The 12,315-nt window shown below is 37.0% G+C and overlaps 1 protein-coding gene across 2 annotated transcripts in view; it reads left to right on the top strand.

The window, feature by feature from the left end:
• The window catches only part of CTR9 (CTR9 component of Paf1/RNA polymerase II complex), a 47,078-nt gene that overhangs the window by 4,378 nt on the left and 30,385 nt on the right, over window positions 1–12,315 (top strand). Inside the window, exons 3-5 of one of the 2 annotated variants that reach the window (XM_006167447.3) lie at window positions 857–1,096; window positions 1,782–1,899; window positions 3,142–3,231. In XM_006167447.3, the coding sequence (XP_006167509.1) occupies window positions 857–1,096; window positions 1,782–1,899; window positions 3,142–3,231 (448 nt within the window). Of the gene's footprint in view, window positions 1–856; window positions 1,097–1,781; window positions 1,900–3,141; window positions 3,232–7,547; window positions 8,036–12,315 lie in introns of those variants that run through there. The other variant, XM_006167446.3, reaches the window with a different exon arrangement.

The raw sequence follows: 12,315 nt of genomic DNA, 5'->3' as shown, positions 1-12,315 counted from the left end.
TGTGGGCTTTGAGGTTAGAGAGGCTTTTATTAAATACCAGTTTGTATCTTCTTCATGGAGTGGTCATATGAATTAGAGACACAGATATTCCTGGTATGGATAGTCCTTTTTTTATTTTCCAATGAAACCTATAGCCAGGGAAATTAGTCAGCAGGCCAAAGTTCCAGATAATTTTTGTTAGCTCTAGAACCAGAATCTCTTTTCTGTTTAGAATTTTTATTGCTTTCCATTATTGCTTTTTCTCCCAGACTTTGCTTGTTTAGAAATTTTAGTTTGAGATCAACTTCTTGGTAGGTAAGAAACAAATTGAAAACATTTTTATGATTCTAGTTTTTAAACAGCTTTATTAAAGTCTAATTGACCTATAATAAACTGTACAAATTTGAAATGAATGATGTATTTGATAAGTTTTGTCATATGTGTGTACCAGTGACTGACAAGATTAGTGAATACACCCATTACCCTAAGAGTTTTCTCCCTACCATTCTTCCCCCACAGCCTCAGTGCCAGGTAACCAGTGGTTCACTTTTTGTTTCTAAAAATTGGTTTGCATTTTCTGTATCAGTTTTATATAAGTAGAATCACACAATACTCATTTATTTTTTGGTTTTGCTTTTTTTCACTTAGCGTAATTATTTGGTGATCTATCCATTTTATAGCATATATCAATAGTTTAGTCCTTTTTATTGAGTAGTAGTGTACAGATATACCACAGTTTGCTTATCTATTCAACTGTTAATCAACAATGGATTGTTTCTAGATTTTTTGTTACTACAGATAAAGCTGCTGTAAACAGTTGCATACAATATTTTGTAAAGACATATGCTTCAGTGATCTTAATTTGATATTGTTATAGCTGGAATACTACAAGCAAGGAAAAACAGAAGAATTTGTAAAGCTGTTAGAAGCAGCACGTATAGATGGCAATTTGGACTACAGAGACCATGAAAAAGACCAGATGACTTGCTTGGATACGTTGGCAGCCTATTATGTACAACAGGCTCGGAAAGAAAAGAATAAAGACAATAAAAAGGATCTTATTACACAGGCAACCTTGTTGTATACAATGGCTGATAAAATTATTATGTATGATCAGGTAAAATGAGTCAAATTTCTTTGAGTCGGTGAAGAGGGAAAAATGCCATGTGAAAGCAACATGTGTGTGAAAAGGAGCAGGGTTTTTTGAAATAATTTTTTTTTAAATAGCATGGTTGAGATGTAGTTAGAAAGAAGCATTTCTCATTAAAATTAGAGTTTCTTTGGTCCCTGTATTACTTTTTTAAATAATTTTTTATTTTATTTCATTTATTCATTCAATTATATTTTAATTTAAGCAGAGAGACAGAGGTTGAGAGTGAGAGAGAGGAAGTGAGAAAGTAAGCCACCAGATTCAGGACTCAAACCCTGCTTGGCCATGTGGGAGCGTCCAGCGCCTTATCCTCCACGCCACCTGCTGGTCCCTGGTCCCTGTATTATTGAACTGATAAAACTTAACCCGCATGATGAGTCAGTTATTCTGACATCTCTAGGTGAATTTCAAGCATATTTTAAGAAATTTGAACTCCTATTTCTGTCAATGTTATTGATACAAAAACTTGGCCTTTCAGGATTTTTTTTATTTTCATATTAGGAATTGTTTATTGGTGGTTTAAACACACTACCACTGACAGAAGAGTTTGTATTATGTCCCCCTTCCTTTCTGTACAGTTTTTGTTTTAGTGTTACACATCCATGGTAAGTCATCGTTAGTCCTTAATAAAGCTTACGGTGATACATTACAGAACCATTTGTTGGGAAGAGCCTGCTTCTGCCTACTTGAAGGTGACAAAATGGATCAAGCTGATGCACAGTTTCATTTTGTACTCAACCAGTCTCCAAATAATATTCCAGCCCTTCTTGGTAAGTGATCTTTGGCAACAATCTTAGGAATCTGTCTTTTATAGCATATGCCTGGAATATACATCTTTGTATTACAGTAACTCCTTAATAACTGAGCTGGATAGCAAAATAGAAGAGTTTTATCTTGTTAAAAATGGAACTATCAGGGCCAGCAAGTGGCATAGTGGTTAAGGTGCTGGACTCCCACATGATTGACCATGGTTCAAATCCTGGGCCCAGTGGCTTAAAAAATGCACCAGGTGTGTGTCTGCTCAAAATCCCAAGAGAAGGGAACCAGCAGTTAGCATAATGGCTATGTCGCTGGACTCCCACGTAGTCGACCGCGTTTCGTGTCCCGGACCCGGTGGCTTAAAACTCAAGCCGGGCGCATGTGCGTGCGTGCCCAAGATCCCGAGAGGAGAATGGAGGAGAAGGGATTGCGGCGTGACCATTCCCCCTGGGGGGTGATTTCTCGCTTTCTGTCTCTATGTCTCTCTCTGTCTGTCTGGCGAGCGCACGCGCCCTACAGTGAAAATCTCTCAAAAAAAAAAAAAAAAAATCCCAAGAGAAGAATGGAGAAGGGATTGTGGCAAAACCATCCCCCCGAGGGGATGTCTGTCTCTGGCAAGTGCACACACACCTTACGGCAAAAACCTTAAACAAAAAAGAAACTATCTACAAATTATTCTTCAAGTTGCAGAAATAAAATACATACCAGGTAAGAGTGATATGGTATTCACTTCCAAAGAGTCAGTAAACCATCTCTACTTCTAGCTCTTTCAGTTATTACTTTATAACATGTAAAATATACACAGAATGTTGAACTTTTAGATATGAATTAATATGCTTTTATGGGAAACATGTTTTTAGTAAGAAATCATGTTCACTGTTTTTTTAATTCCTTCTATAAGATGTATGTAATTTAAGTGAGTTCTTGTAAAGCATAGCAGGCCTATGGGGCTGGATGGTGGCACAGCAGTAAAACTTGGGGCTCTGTGAAACTGGCCTGGAAGGTTACCGGTTTGTGTCTGCAGATCTCACTGGATACACCAGGTGCAAATGTGCTTATGCTCTAGTATGGCTGAAGCTGGGGGTGGATTGTGGAGTTGGAACTTTATGGGGGTGATGCGGTGTGTGTATTTGTCTCTGTCTCTCTTGCTCATGGAATAAATAAACCCAAAGCATAGCAGTCAACCAGTCTCAACCAGTACTTAACCAATCAACAATCAGATAGTGAATGTTTATTTTAAAAAATCATTACAGGTAAAGCTTGCATTTCATTCAACAAGAAGGATTATAGAGGGGCTCTTGCTTACTATAAGAAAGCATTGCGTACCAACCCAGGATGTCCAGGTAAGAGAAAACTTTATTTTAGGTCTAAGTTGTGTATGACTCAACTTAAACTGGAGGATTTGGCAGTAGCTTATGAAGTTAGTTGTGAAAAGATAACTTTTGGATTATTGAAAGGACAGCATAGAGAGTGTATGTGTTATGTTTGATTCAAAAGCTGATAGTAGATCATATATTTCTGCCCTATAGTATTTTTCTTTCCAAAATGTCACTCATTTGGCAAATTTTTATTGAGTAACAATTACATGCTGGGCACTATTCTAAATCCTGAGAATGCAATAACAAATCAAAGACCAAAGTCCCTGCCTTCACGAAATTCACTTTCTAATAGAAAAGATGTGAAAATATATACCGTATAAGGTATGGTAAGGGCTAAGGAGAGTAAAGTAGAAGAATAGAAAAGATGTGAAAATATATACCGTATAGGGTGTTGGTAAGGGCTAAGGAGAATAAAGTAGAAAGAGGGTATGAGAAACGGGAATTGCTTGAAGAAGGTGACCAGGGAAATGTACCAGGGATTATAGCATTTGAATAAAGACTTAAAAAAGCTAAGAGCCATGCAGGCATGCGGGAGAAGATCATTCCCAGAGATGGAGAACACAGGAGGTACAAAGGTATCTGAAATGGATATATAGAAAGAGTAAAAGGGTGAAGGGGAAGAGAGAAAATGATAGGAGGAAGGGAGAAAAGTAGGAAGAAATAGAGTTGAAGATACAACCAGGGACCAATCATATAGGGCATCACAGATTATTTTAAAGACATCAGCTTTTACTCTGACAGAGTAGAAGCCATTGAAGGGCTTTGGGAAGAGGAATAACATGATCTTATATTTAAAAAGATCACTTGAGCTCCTGGATTGAGACTAGAGTTGGGAGTGATAGGAGTGGGCAAGGACAGAAGTAAACAGGGAGAAGTTATTGCAGGCAGGCAGGTCAGGGGTGATTGTGGCTCGCACTAAGGTGATAACAGTGAAAGTGCACAAATGGTCAGATTCTAAATATATTTTAAAGGGAAAGCTGATAGAGTAGACGTGACATGTGGGACAAAGTAAGAGTCAAAGGTAACTCCTTAGCACAAACAATTGGAAGAATGGTGTTACATATAGAAAATAGTTCAAGAGGAGATTGTTTAATTTTAAAATTTTTCCCAGTTTAATATAAATGAGTAATATAGCCTGACGTTAAACGTACAGTTTTATTGACACATAATAATTATGCATGTTTGTGGGAGCAGTGTGATTTTTTTCCAGTATGTGGATTAGAAGTGTAATGATTAAATAGTGTAATTAGCATATTTATCATCTCAACCATTTGTCAATTATTTTGTGTTGGAAACATCCAAGTCCTCTTTTTAAACTAAGATATACAATAAAATGCTCTTAACAGTACTTACTGTGTTGTACTTTATCATACTAGAACTATTTCTCTTTATCTATAATTTCGTCTCCACTAACCAACATCTCTCCATCTGTCCCTCCCACCATTCCTAGCCTTTAGCAGTCACTCTTCTCTCTACTTCCATGAGTCATCTTTTTTAGTTTCCGTATATGCATGAAAATATGGAGTATTTATATTTCTATGTTTAGCTTATTTCTATTAACATAAAACCCTCCCAGCTCACATATGTTGCCTCAAATAACAGGATTTTATTCTTTTCAATAAATGAATTAAAAACATGGAGCATGGGTTCAAGATGCCCAGTATTATCAGGTCTCCGAATATGAAATGGGAACCTTCTAGTAGGTCAGTGTCACAGAATATGGCCACTTTCTGGTCCCAGAGACCACATTTCTTTTATTTGTCTGCTGATGGACTCAGATTGATTTCATTTCTTAGCTATTGTGAATAGTGCTGCAATAAACTTTGGAGTGTAGATATCCTTACAACATACTGATTTCTTTTCTTTTTAGATATATACCTAGTACTGGGATTGCTGGATCATACTGCAGTTCTGGTTTTACTTTTTTGAGTACTCTCCATACTGTTTTCCATAATGACTGTACCAATTTCCATTCCCACCAATAGTGTAAGAGTTCCCCTTTCAGACCAGCCAGTGGTGTGGTAGTTAAGGCATCTGGATCCCATATAGCCAACTGCACAGTTTGAGTTCTGTACCCAGTGATTTTAAAAATAGACTGGGCACATGCACATGCATGCCCAAAATCCCAAGAGAAGAATGGAGAAGAGACTGCAGCATGGCAGTCCCCTCTGGGTGATCCCCTCCCCAACTGCCGTATCTCTCCTACAAGCACACATGGCCTGTAGCAAACTTTAAAAAAAAAAAAAAGAATTCTCCTATTAATAGAGCCTCAGCAGCTCACCAGCATTCATTCATTCATTCATTCATTCATTTATTAAATAGAGGGGAGAGAGAGTTATTTTTGACAGTCTTACTACGTTGGGATCCTCCTGCCCCAGCCTCCCAGTTGGTGAGGACTACAGGGACACACTATCACACCTAGCCTAAATTGGTCTGGGAACCAAACCCTCCCATGCAGCCTTAGCCTTACAAAGCAGAACCCTGCTTCTTATGTCATCGGGGCTGGGCTTTTTGTATTTTTAATAATAGCTATCTAGCTGGGGGAGGGGGGGTGGTATCTAATAGTGATTTTAATTTGCATTTCACTGATGATTAGTAATGTTGAATATTTTGTCATATGCTTTTCAACCATTTATATGTCTTCTAAAGACTGTTTATTTGCCCTCCCTTTTTTATTTGCTAAAAACTTTGAGTTCCTTTTATATTCTGATTATCCCTTGTCAGATGTAGTGTTTGTAAATATTTTCTCTCATTCCATAGGTTCTCTTTACCCCTCTCTCCCCTTTTTATTTGAGAGATTTTTTTGGAATAGGCATGTATACTGGCCAGAGAGACAGAAAGAAACAAAGAGACAGAAAGTGAGAAATCACCCCCCCAGGGTTATAGCCATGCTGCAGATCCCTTCTTTATTCTCTCAGGATTTTCGGCACACACGCACATGCACCTGACTTGAGTTTCAAGCTACCAGGTTCTGGGACTTGAATCATGGTCCTCTGCTTGAGAGTCCAGTGACATAAACCATTATGACATCTCCTGGCTCCATGTCTTTACTCTTTTGATGACGTTCTTTGCTGTGCTGGAAGTTTTTACTTTCATGCAATCCCGTTTGTTTGTTTTTGTTTTGTCACCTGAATTTTAAGGTTTTAGTCTAGGTTTTTACCTAGATCACTATTATGAAGCATTTCCCCTCTGTTTTCTTGTAGTTTCATAGTTTTGGGTGCATTTAAGTCATTAATTCATTTTGAGTTTTACTCATTCCATAGGTTCTCTTTACCCTTCTCCCCCCTTTTTATTTGAGAAATTTTTTGGAATAGGCATGTATACTGGCCAGAGAGACAGAAAAAGACAAAGAGACAGATTTTTGTATATGGTGAGAGATAGGGGTCTAGTTTCACTCTTCTCACATGGATGTAGTTTTCTTAGCACCATTTATCAAAGAAACTGTCTTTTCCCCAATCGATGTTCTTGGCACCTTGTCAAAAGTCAGGTGGGTGTATATACATAGATTAATTTATGGGTTGTCTGTTCTGTCCCATTGGTTTGTGTGTCTGTTTTTATGCCAGTACCATGCTGTTTTGATTATTATAGGTTTGTAGTATATTTTAAAGTCTGGTAGTGTGATATGTCCAGCTTTATTCTTTTTGCACATAATTGCTTTGGATATTTGGAGATTTCTTTAGTTCTATATACATTTTATAATTATTTATTGTATTTTTGTGTAGAATGACATTGGTATTTTGATAGGTATTACATTAATCTATAGATTGGTTTTGGTCATATGGACATTTGAATGATATTGATTCTTCTAATTCAAGGGATATCATTCCTTTTTTTGGTGTCTTCAATTTCTTTCATTAGTATTTTATAATTTTCATTATAGGGATCTTTCATTTGCCTGTATTTATTTCTAGATATTTTCTTTATAGCTATTGAAAATGGGCTTGCTTTTGTGTTTTGTTTTTCAGATAGTTCATTATTTGTGTATTAAAAACAGTAGAAGTTTTGGGGCAGGTATGTGGCATGGTGGTTAAGGGGACTGGACTCCCACATGACTGACGATGGTTCAAGTCCTGGACCTGGAAGAAACTATCTACAAATTATTCTTCAAGTTGCAGAAATAAAATACATACCAGGTAAGAGTGATATGGTATTCACTTCCAAAGAGTCAGTAAACCATCTCTACTTCTAGCTCTTTCAGTTATTACTTTATAACATGTAAAATATACACAGAATGTTGAACTTTTAGATATGAATTAATATGCTTTTATGGGAAACATGTTTTTAGTAAGAAATCATGTTCACTGTTTTTTTAATTCCTTCTATAAGATGTATGTAATTTAAGTGAGTTCTTGTAAAGCATAGCAGGCCTATGGGGCTGGATGGTGGCACAGCAGTAAAACTTGGGGCTCTGTGAAACTGGCCTGGAAGGTTACCGGTTTGTGTCTGCAGATCTCACTGGATACACCAGGTGCAAATGTGCTTATGCTCTAGTATGGCTGAAGCTGGGGGTGGATTGTGGAGTTGGAACTTTATGGGGGTGATGCGGTGTGTGTATTTGTCTCTGTCTCTCTTGCTCATGGAATAAATAAACCCAAAGCATAGCAGTCAACCAGTCTCAACCAGTACTTAACCAATCAACAATCAGATAGTGAATGTTTATTTTAAAAAATCATTACAGGTAAAGCTTGCATTTCATTCAACAAGAAGGATTATAGAGGGGCTCTTGCTTACTATAAGAAAGCATTGCGTACCAACCCAGGATGTCCAGGTAAGAGAAAACTTTATTTTAGGTCTAAGTTGTGTATGACTCAACTTAAACTGGAGGATTTGGCAGTAGCTTATGAAGTTAGTTGTGAAAAGATAACTTTTGGATTATTGAAAGGACAGCATAGAGAGTGTATGTGTTATGTTTGATTCAAAAGCTGATAGTAGATCATATATTTCTGCCCTATAGTATTTTTCTTTCCAAAATGTCACTCATTTGGCAAATTTTTATTGAGTAACAATTACATGCTGGGCACTATTCTAAATCCTGAGAATGCAATAACAAATCAAAGACCAAAGTCCCTGCCTTCACGAAATTCACTTTCTAATAGAAAAGATGTGAAAATATATACCGTATAGGGTGTTGGTAAGGGCTAAGGAGAATAAAGTAGAAAGAGGGTATGAGAAACGGGAATTGCTTGAAGAAGGTGACCAGGGAAATGTACCAGGGATTATAGCATTTGAATAAAGACTTAAAAAAGCTAAGAGCCATGCAGGCATGCGGGAGAAGATCATTCCCAGAGATGGAGAACACAGGAGGTACAAAGGTATCTGAAATGGATATATAGAAAGAGTAAAAGGGTGAAGGGGAAGAGAGAAAATGATAGGAGGAAGGGAGAAAAGTAGGAAGAAATAGAGTTGAAGATACAACCAGGGACCAATCATATAGGGCATCACAGATTATTTTAAAGACATCAGCTTTTACTCTGACAGAGTAGAAGCCATTGAAGGGCTTTGGGAAGAGGAATAACATGATCTTATATTTAAAAAGATCACTTGAGCTCCTGGATTGAGACTAGAGTTGGGAGTGATAGGAGTGGGCAAGGACAGAAGTAAACAGGGAGAAGTTATTGCAGGCAGGCAGGTCAGGGGTGATTGTGGCTCGCACTAAGGTGATAACAGTGAAAGTGCACAAATGGTCAGATTCTAAATATATTTTAAAGGGAAAGCTGATAGAGTAGACGTGACATGTGGGACAAAGTAAGAGTCAAAGGTAACTCCTTAGCACAAACAATTGGAAGAATGGTGTTACATATAGAAAATAGTTCAAGAGGAGATTGTTTAATTTTAAAATTTTTCCCAGTTTAATATAAATGAGTAATATAGCCTGACGTTAAACGTACAGTTTTATTGACACATAATAATTATGCATGTTTGTGGGAGCAGTGTGATTTTTTTCCAGTATGTGGATTAGAAGTGTAATGATTAAATAGTGTAATTAGCATATTTATCATCTCAACCATTTGTCAATTATTTTGTGTTGGAAACATCCAAGTCCTCTTTTTAAACTAAGATATACAATAAAATGCTCTTAACAGTACTTACTGTGTTGTACTTTATCATACTAGAACTATTTCTCTTTATCTATAATTTCGTCTCCACTAACCAACATCTCTCCATCTGTCCCTCCCACCATTCCTAGCCTTTAGCAGTCACTCTTCTCTCTACTTCCATGAGTCATCTTTTTTAGTTTCCGTATATGCATGAAAATATGGAGTATTTATATTTCTATGTTTAGCTTATTTCTATTAACATAAAACCCTCCCAGCTCACATATGTTGCCTCAAATAACAGGATTTTATTCTTTTCAATAAATGAATTAAAAACATGGAGCATGGGTTCAAGATGCCCAGTATTATCAGGTCTCCGAATATGAAATGGGAACCTTCTAGTAGGTCAGTGTCACAGAATATGGCCACTGTCTGGTCCCAGAGACCACATTTCTTTTATTTGTCTGCTGATGGACTCAGATTGATTTCATTTCTTAGCTATTGTGAATAGTGCTGCAATAAACTTTGGAGTGTAGATATCCTTACAACATACTGATTTCTTTTCTTTTTAGATATATACCTAGTACTGGGATTGCTGGATCATACTGCAGTTCTGGTTTTACTTTTTTGAGTACTCTCCATACTGTTTTCCATAATGACTGTACCAATTTCCATTCCCACCAATAGTGTAAGAGTTCCCCTTTCAGACCAGCCAGTGGTGTGGTAGTTAAGGCATCTGGATCCCATATAGCCAACTGCACAGTTTGAGTTCTGTACCCAGTGATTTTAAAAATAGACTGGGCACATGCACATGCATGCCCAAAATCCCAAGAGAAGAATGGAGAAGAGACTGCAGCATGGCAGTCCCCTCTGGGTGATCCCCTCCCCAACTGCCGTATCTCTCCTACAAGCACACATGGCCTGTAGCAAACTTTAAAAAAAAAAAAAAAGAATTCTCCTATTAATAGAGCCTCAGCAGCTCACCAGCATTCATTCATTCATTCATTCATTCATTTATTAAATAGAGGGGAGAGAGAGTTATTTTTGACAGTCTTACTACGTTGGGATCCTCCTGCCCCAGCCTCCCAGTTGGTGAGGACTACAGGGACACACTATCACACCTAGCCTAAATTGGTCTGGGAACCAAACCCTCCCATGCAGCCTTAGCCTTACAAAGCAGAACCCTGCTTCTTATGTCATCGGGGCTGGGCTTTTTGTATTTTTAATAATAGCTATCTAGCTGGGGGAGGGGGGGTGGTATCTAATAGTGATTTTAATTTGCATTTCACTGATGATTAGTAATGTTGAATATTTTGTCATATGCTTTTCAACCATTTATATGTCTTCTAAAGACTGTTTATTTGCCCTCCCTTTTTTATTTGCTAAAAACTTTGAGTTCCTTTTATATTCTGATTATCCCTTGTCAGATGTAGTGTTTGTAAATATTTTCTCTCATTCCATAGGTTCTCTTTACCCCTCTCTCCCCTTTTTATTTGAGAGATTTTTTTGGAATAGGCATGTATACTGGCCAGAGAGACAGAAAGAAACAAAGAGACAGAAAGTGAGAAATCACCCCCCCAGGGTTATAGCCATGCTGCAGATCCCTTCTTTATTCTCTCAGGATTTTCGGCACACACGCACATGCACCTGACTTGAGTTTCAAGCTACCAGGTTCTGGGACTTGAATCATGGTCCTCTACTTGAGAGTCCAGTGACATAAACCATTATGACATCTCCTGGCTCCATGTCTTTACTCTTTTGATGACGTTCTTTGCTGTGCTGGAAGTTTTTACTTTCATGCAATCCCGTTTGTTTGTTTTTGTTTTGTCACCTGAATTTTAAGGTTTTAGTCTAGGTTTTTACCTAGATCACTATTATGAAGCATTTCCCCTCTGTTTTCTTGTAGTTTCATAGTTTTGGGTGCATTTAAGTCATTAATTCATTTTGAGTTTTACTCATTCCATAGGTTCTCTTTACCCTTCTCCCCCCTTTTTATTTGAGAAATTTTTTGGAATAGGCATGTATACTGGCCAGAGAGACAGAAAAAGACAAAGAGACAGATTTTTGTATATGGTGAGAGATAGGGGTCTAGTTTCACTCTTCTCACATGGATGTAGTTTTCTTAGCACCATTTATCAAAGAAACTGTCTTTTCCCCAATCGATGTTCTTGGCACCTTGTCAAAAGTCAGGTGGGTGTATATACATAGATTAATTTATGGGTTGTCTGTTCTGTCCCATTGGTTTGTGTGTCTGTTTTTATGCCAGTACCATGCTGTTTTGATTATTATAGGTTTGTAGTATATTTTAAAGTCTGGTAGTGTGATATGTCCAGCTTTATTCTTTTTGCACATAATTGCTTTGGATATTTGGAGATTTCTTTAGTTCTATATACATTTTATAATTATTTATTGTATTTTTGTGTAGAATGACATTGGTATTTTGATAGGTATTACATTAATCTATAGATTGGTTTTGGTCATATGGACATTTGAATGATATTGATTCTTCTAATTCAAGGGATATCATTCCTTTTTTTGGTGTCTTCAATTTCTTTCATTAGTATTTTATAATTTTCATTATAGGGATCTTTCATTTGCCTGTATTTATTTCTAGATATTTTCTTTATAGCTATTGAAAATGGGCTTGCTTTTGTGTTTTGTTTTTCAGATAGTTCATTATTTGTGTATTAAAAACAGTAGAAGTTTTGGGGCAGGTATGTGGCATGGTGGTTAAGGGGACTGGACTCCCACATGACTGACGATGGTTCAAGTCCTGGACCTGGTGGCTTGCTTTCTCACTTTCTGACTCTCATTCTCTCTCACTCTGTCCTTCTCTGTTCAAATTAAAATAAATAAGTAAAAGAATTCTTTAAAACAGTAAAAGTTTTTATATGTTGATCTTGTATTATACAACTTTACTGGATTTGTTTATAAGTTCTAAGAGCATTTTGGTGGTGGTCGTTAGGTTTTTCTTTTTTTTTTTTTTTAAATTGCTATAGGGTGCATGTACTCT

Source organism: Tupaia chinensis, unplaced genomic scaffold (genome assembly GCF_000334495.1).
Source record: "Tupaia chinensis unplaced genomic scaffold, TupChi_1.0 Scaffold144767_1, whole genome shotgun sequence".
Taxonomy (NCBI): domain Eukaryota; kingdom Metazoa; phylum Chordata; class Mammalia; order Scandentia; family Tupaiidae; genus Tupaia; species Tupaia belangeri.
This window is presented reverse-complemented; position numbering and strand designations above follow the sequence as displayed.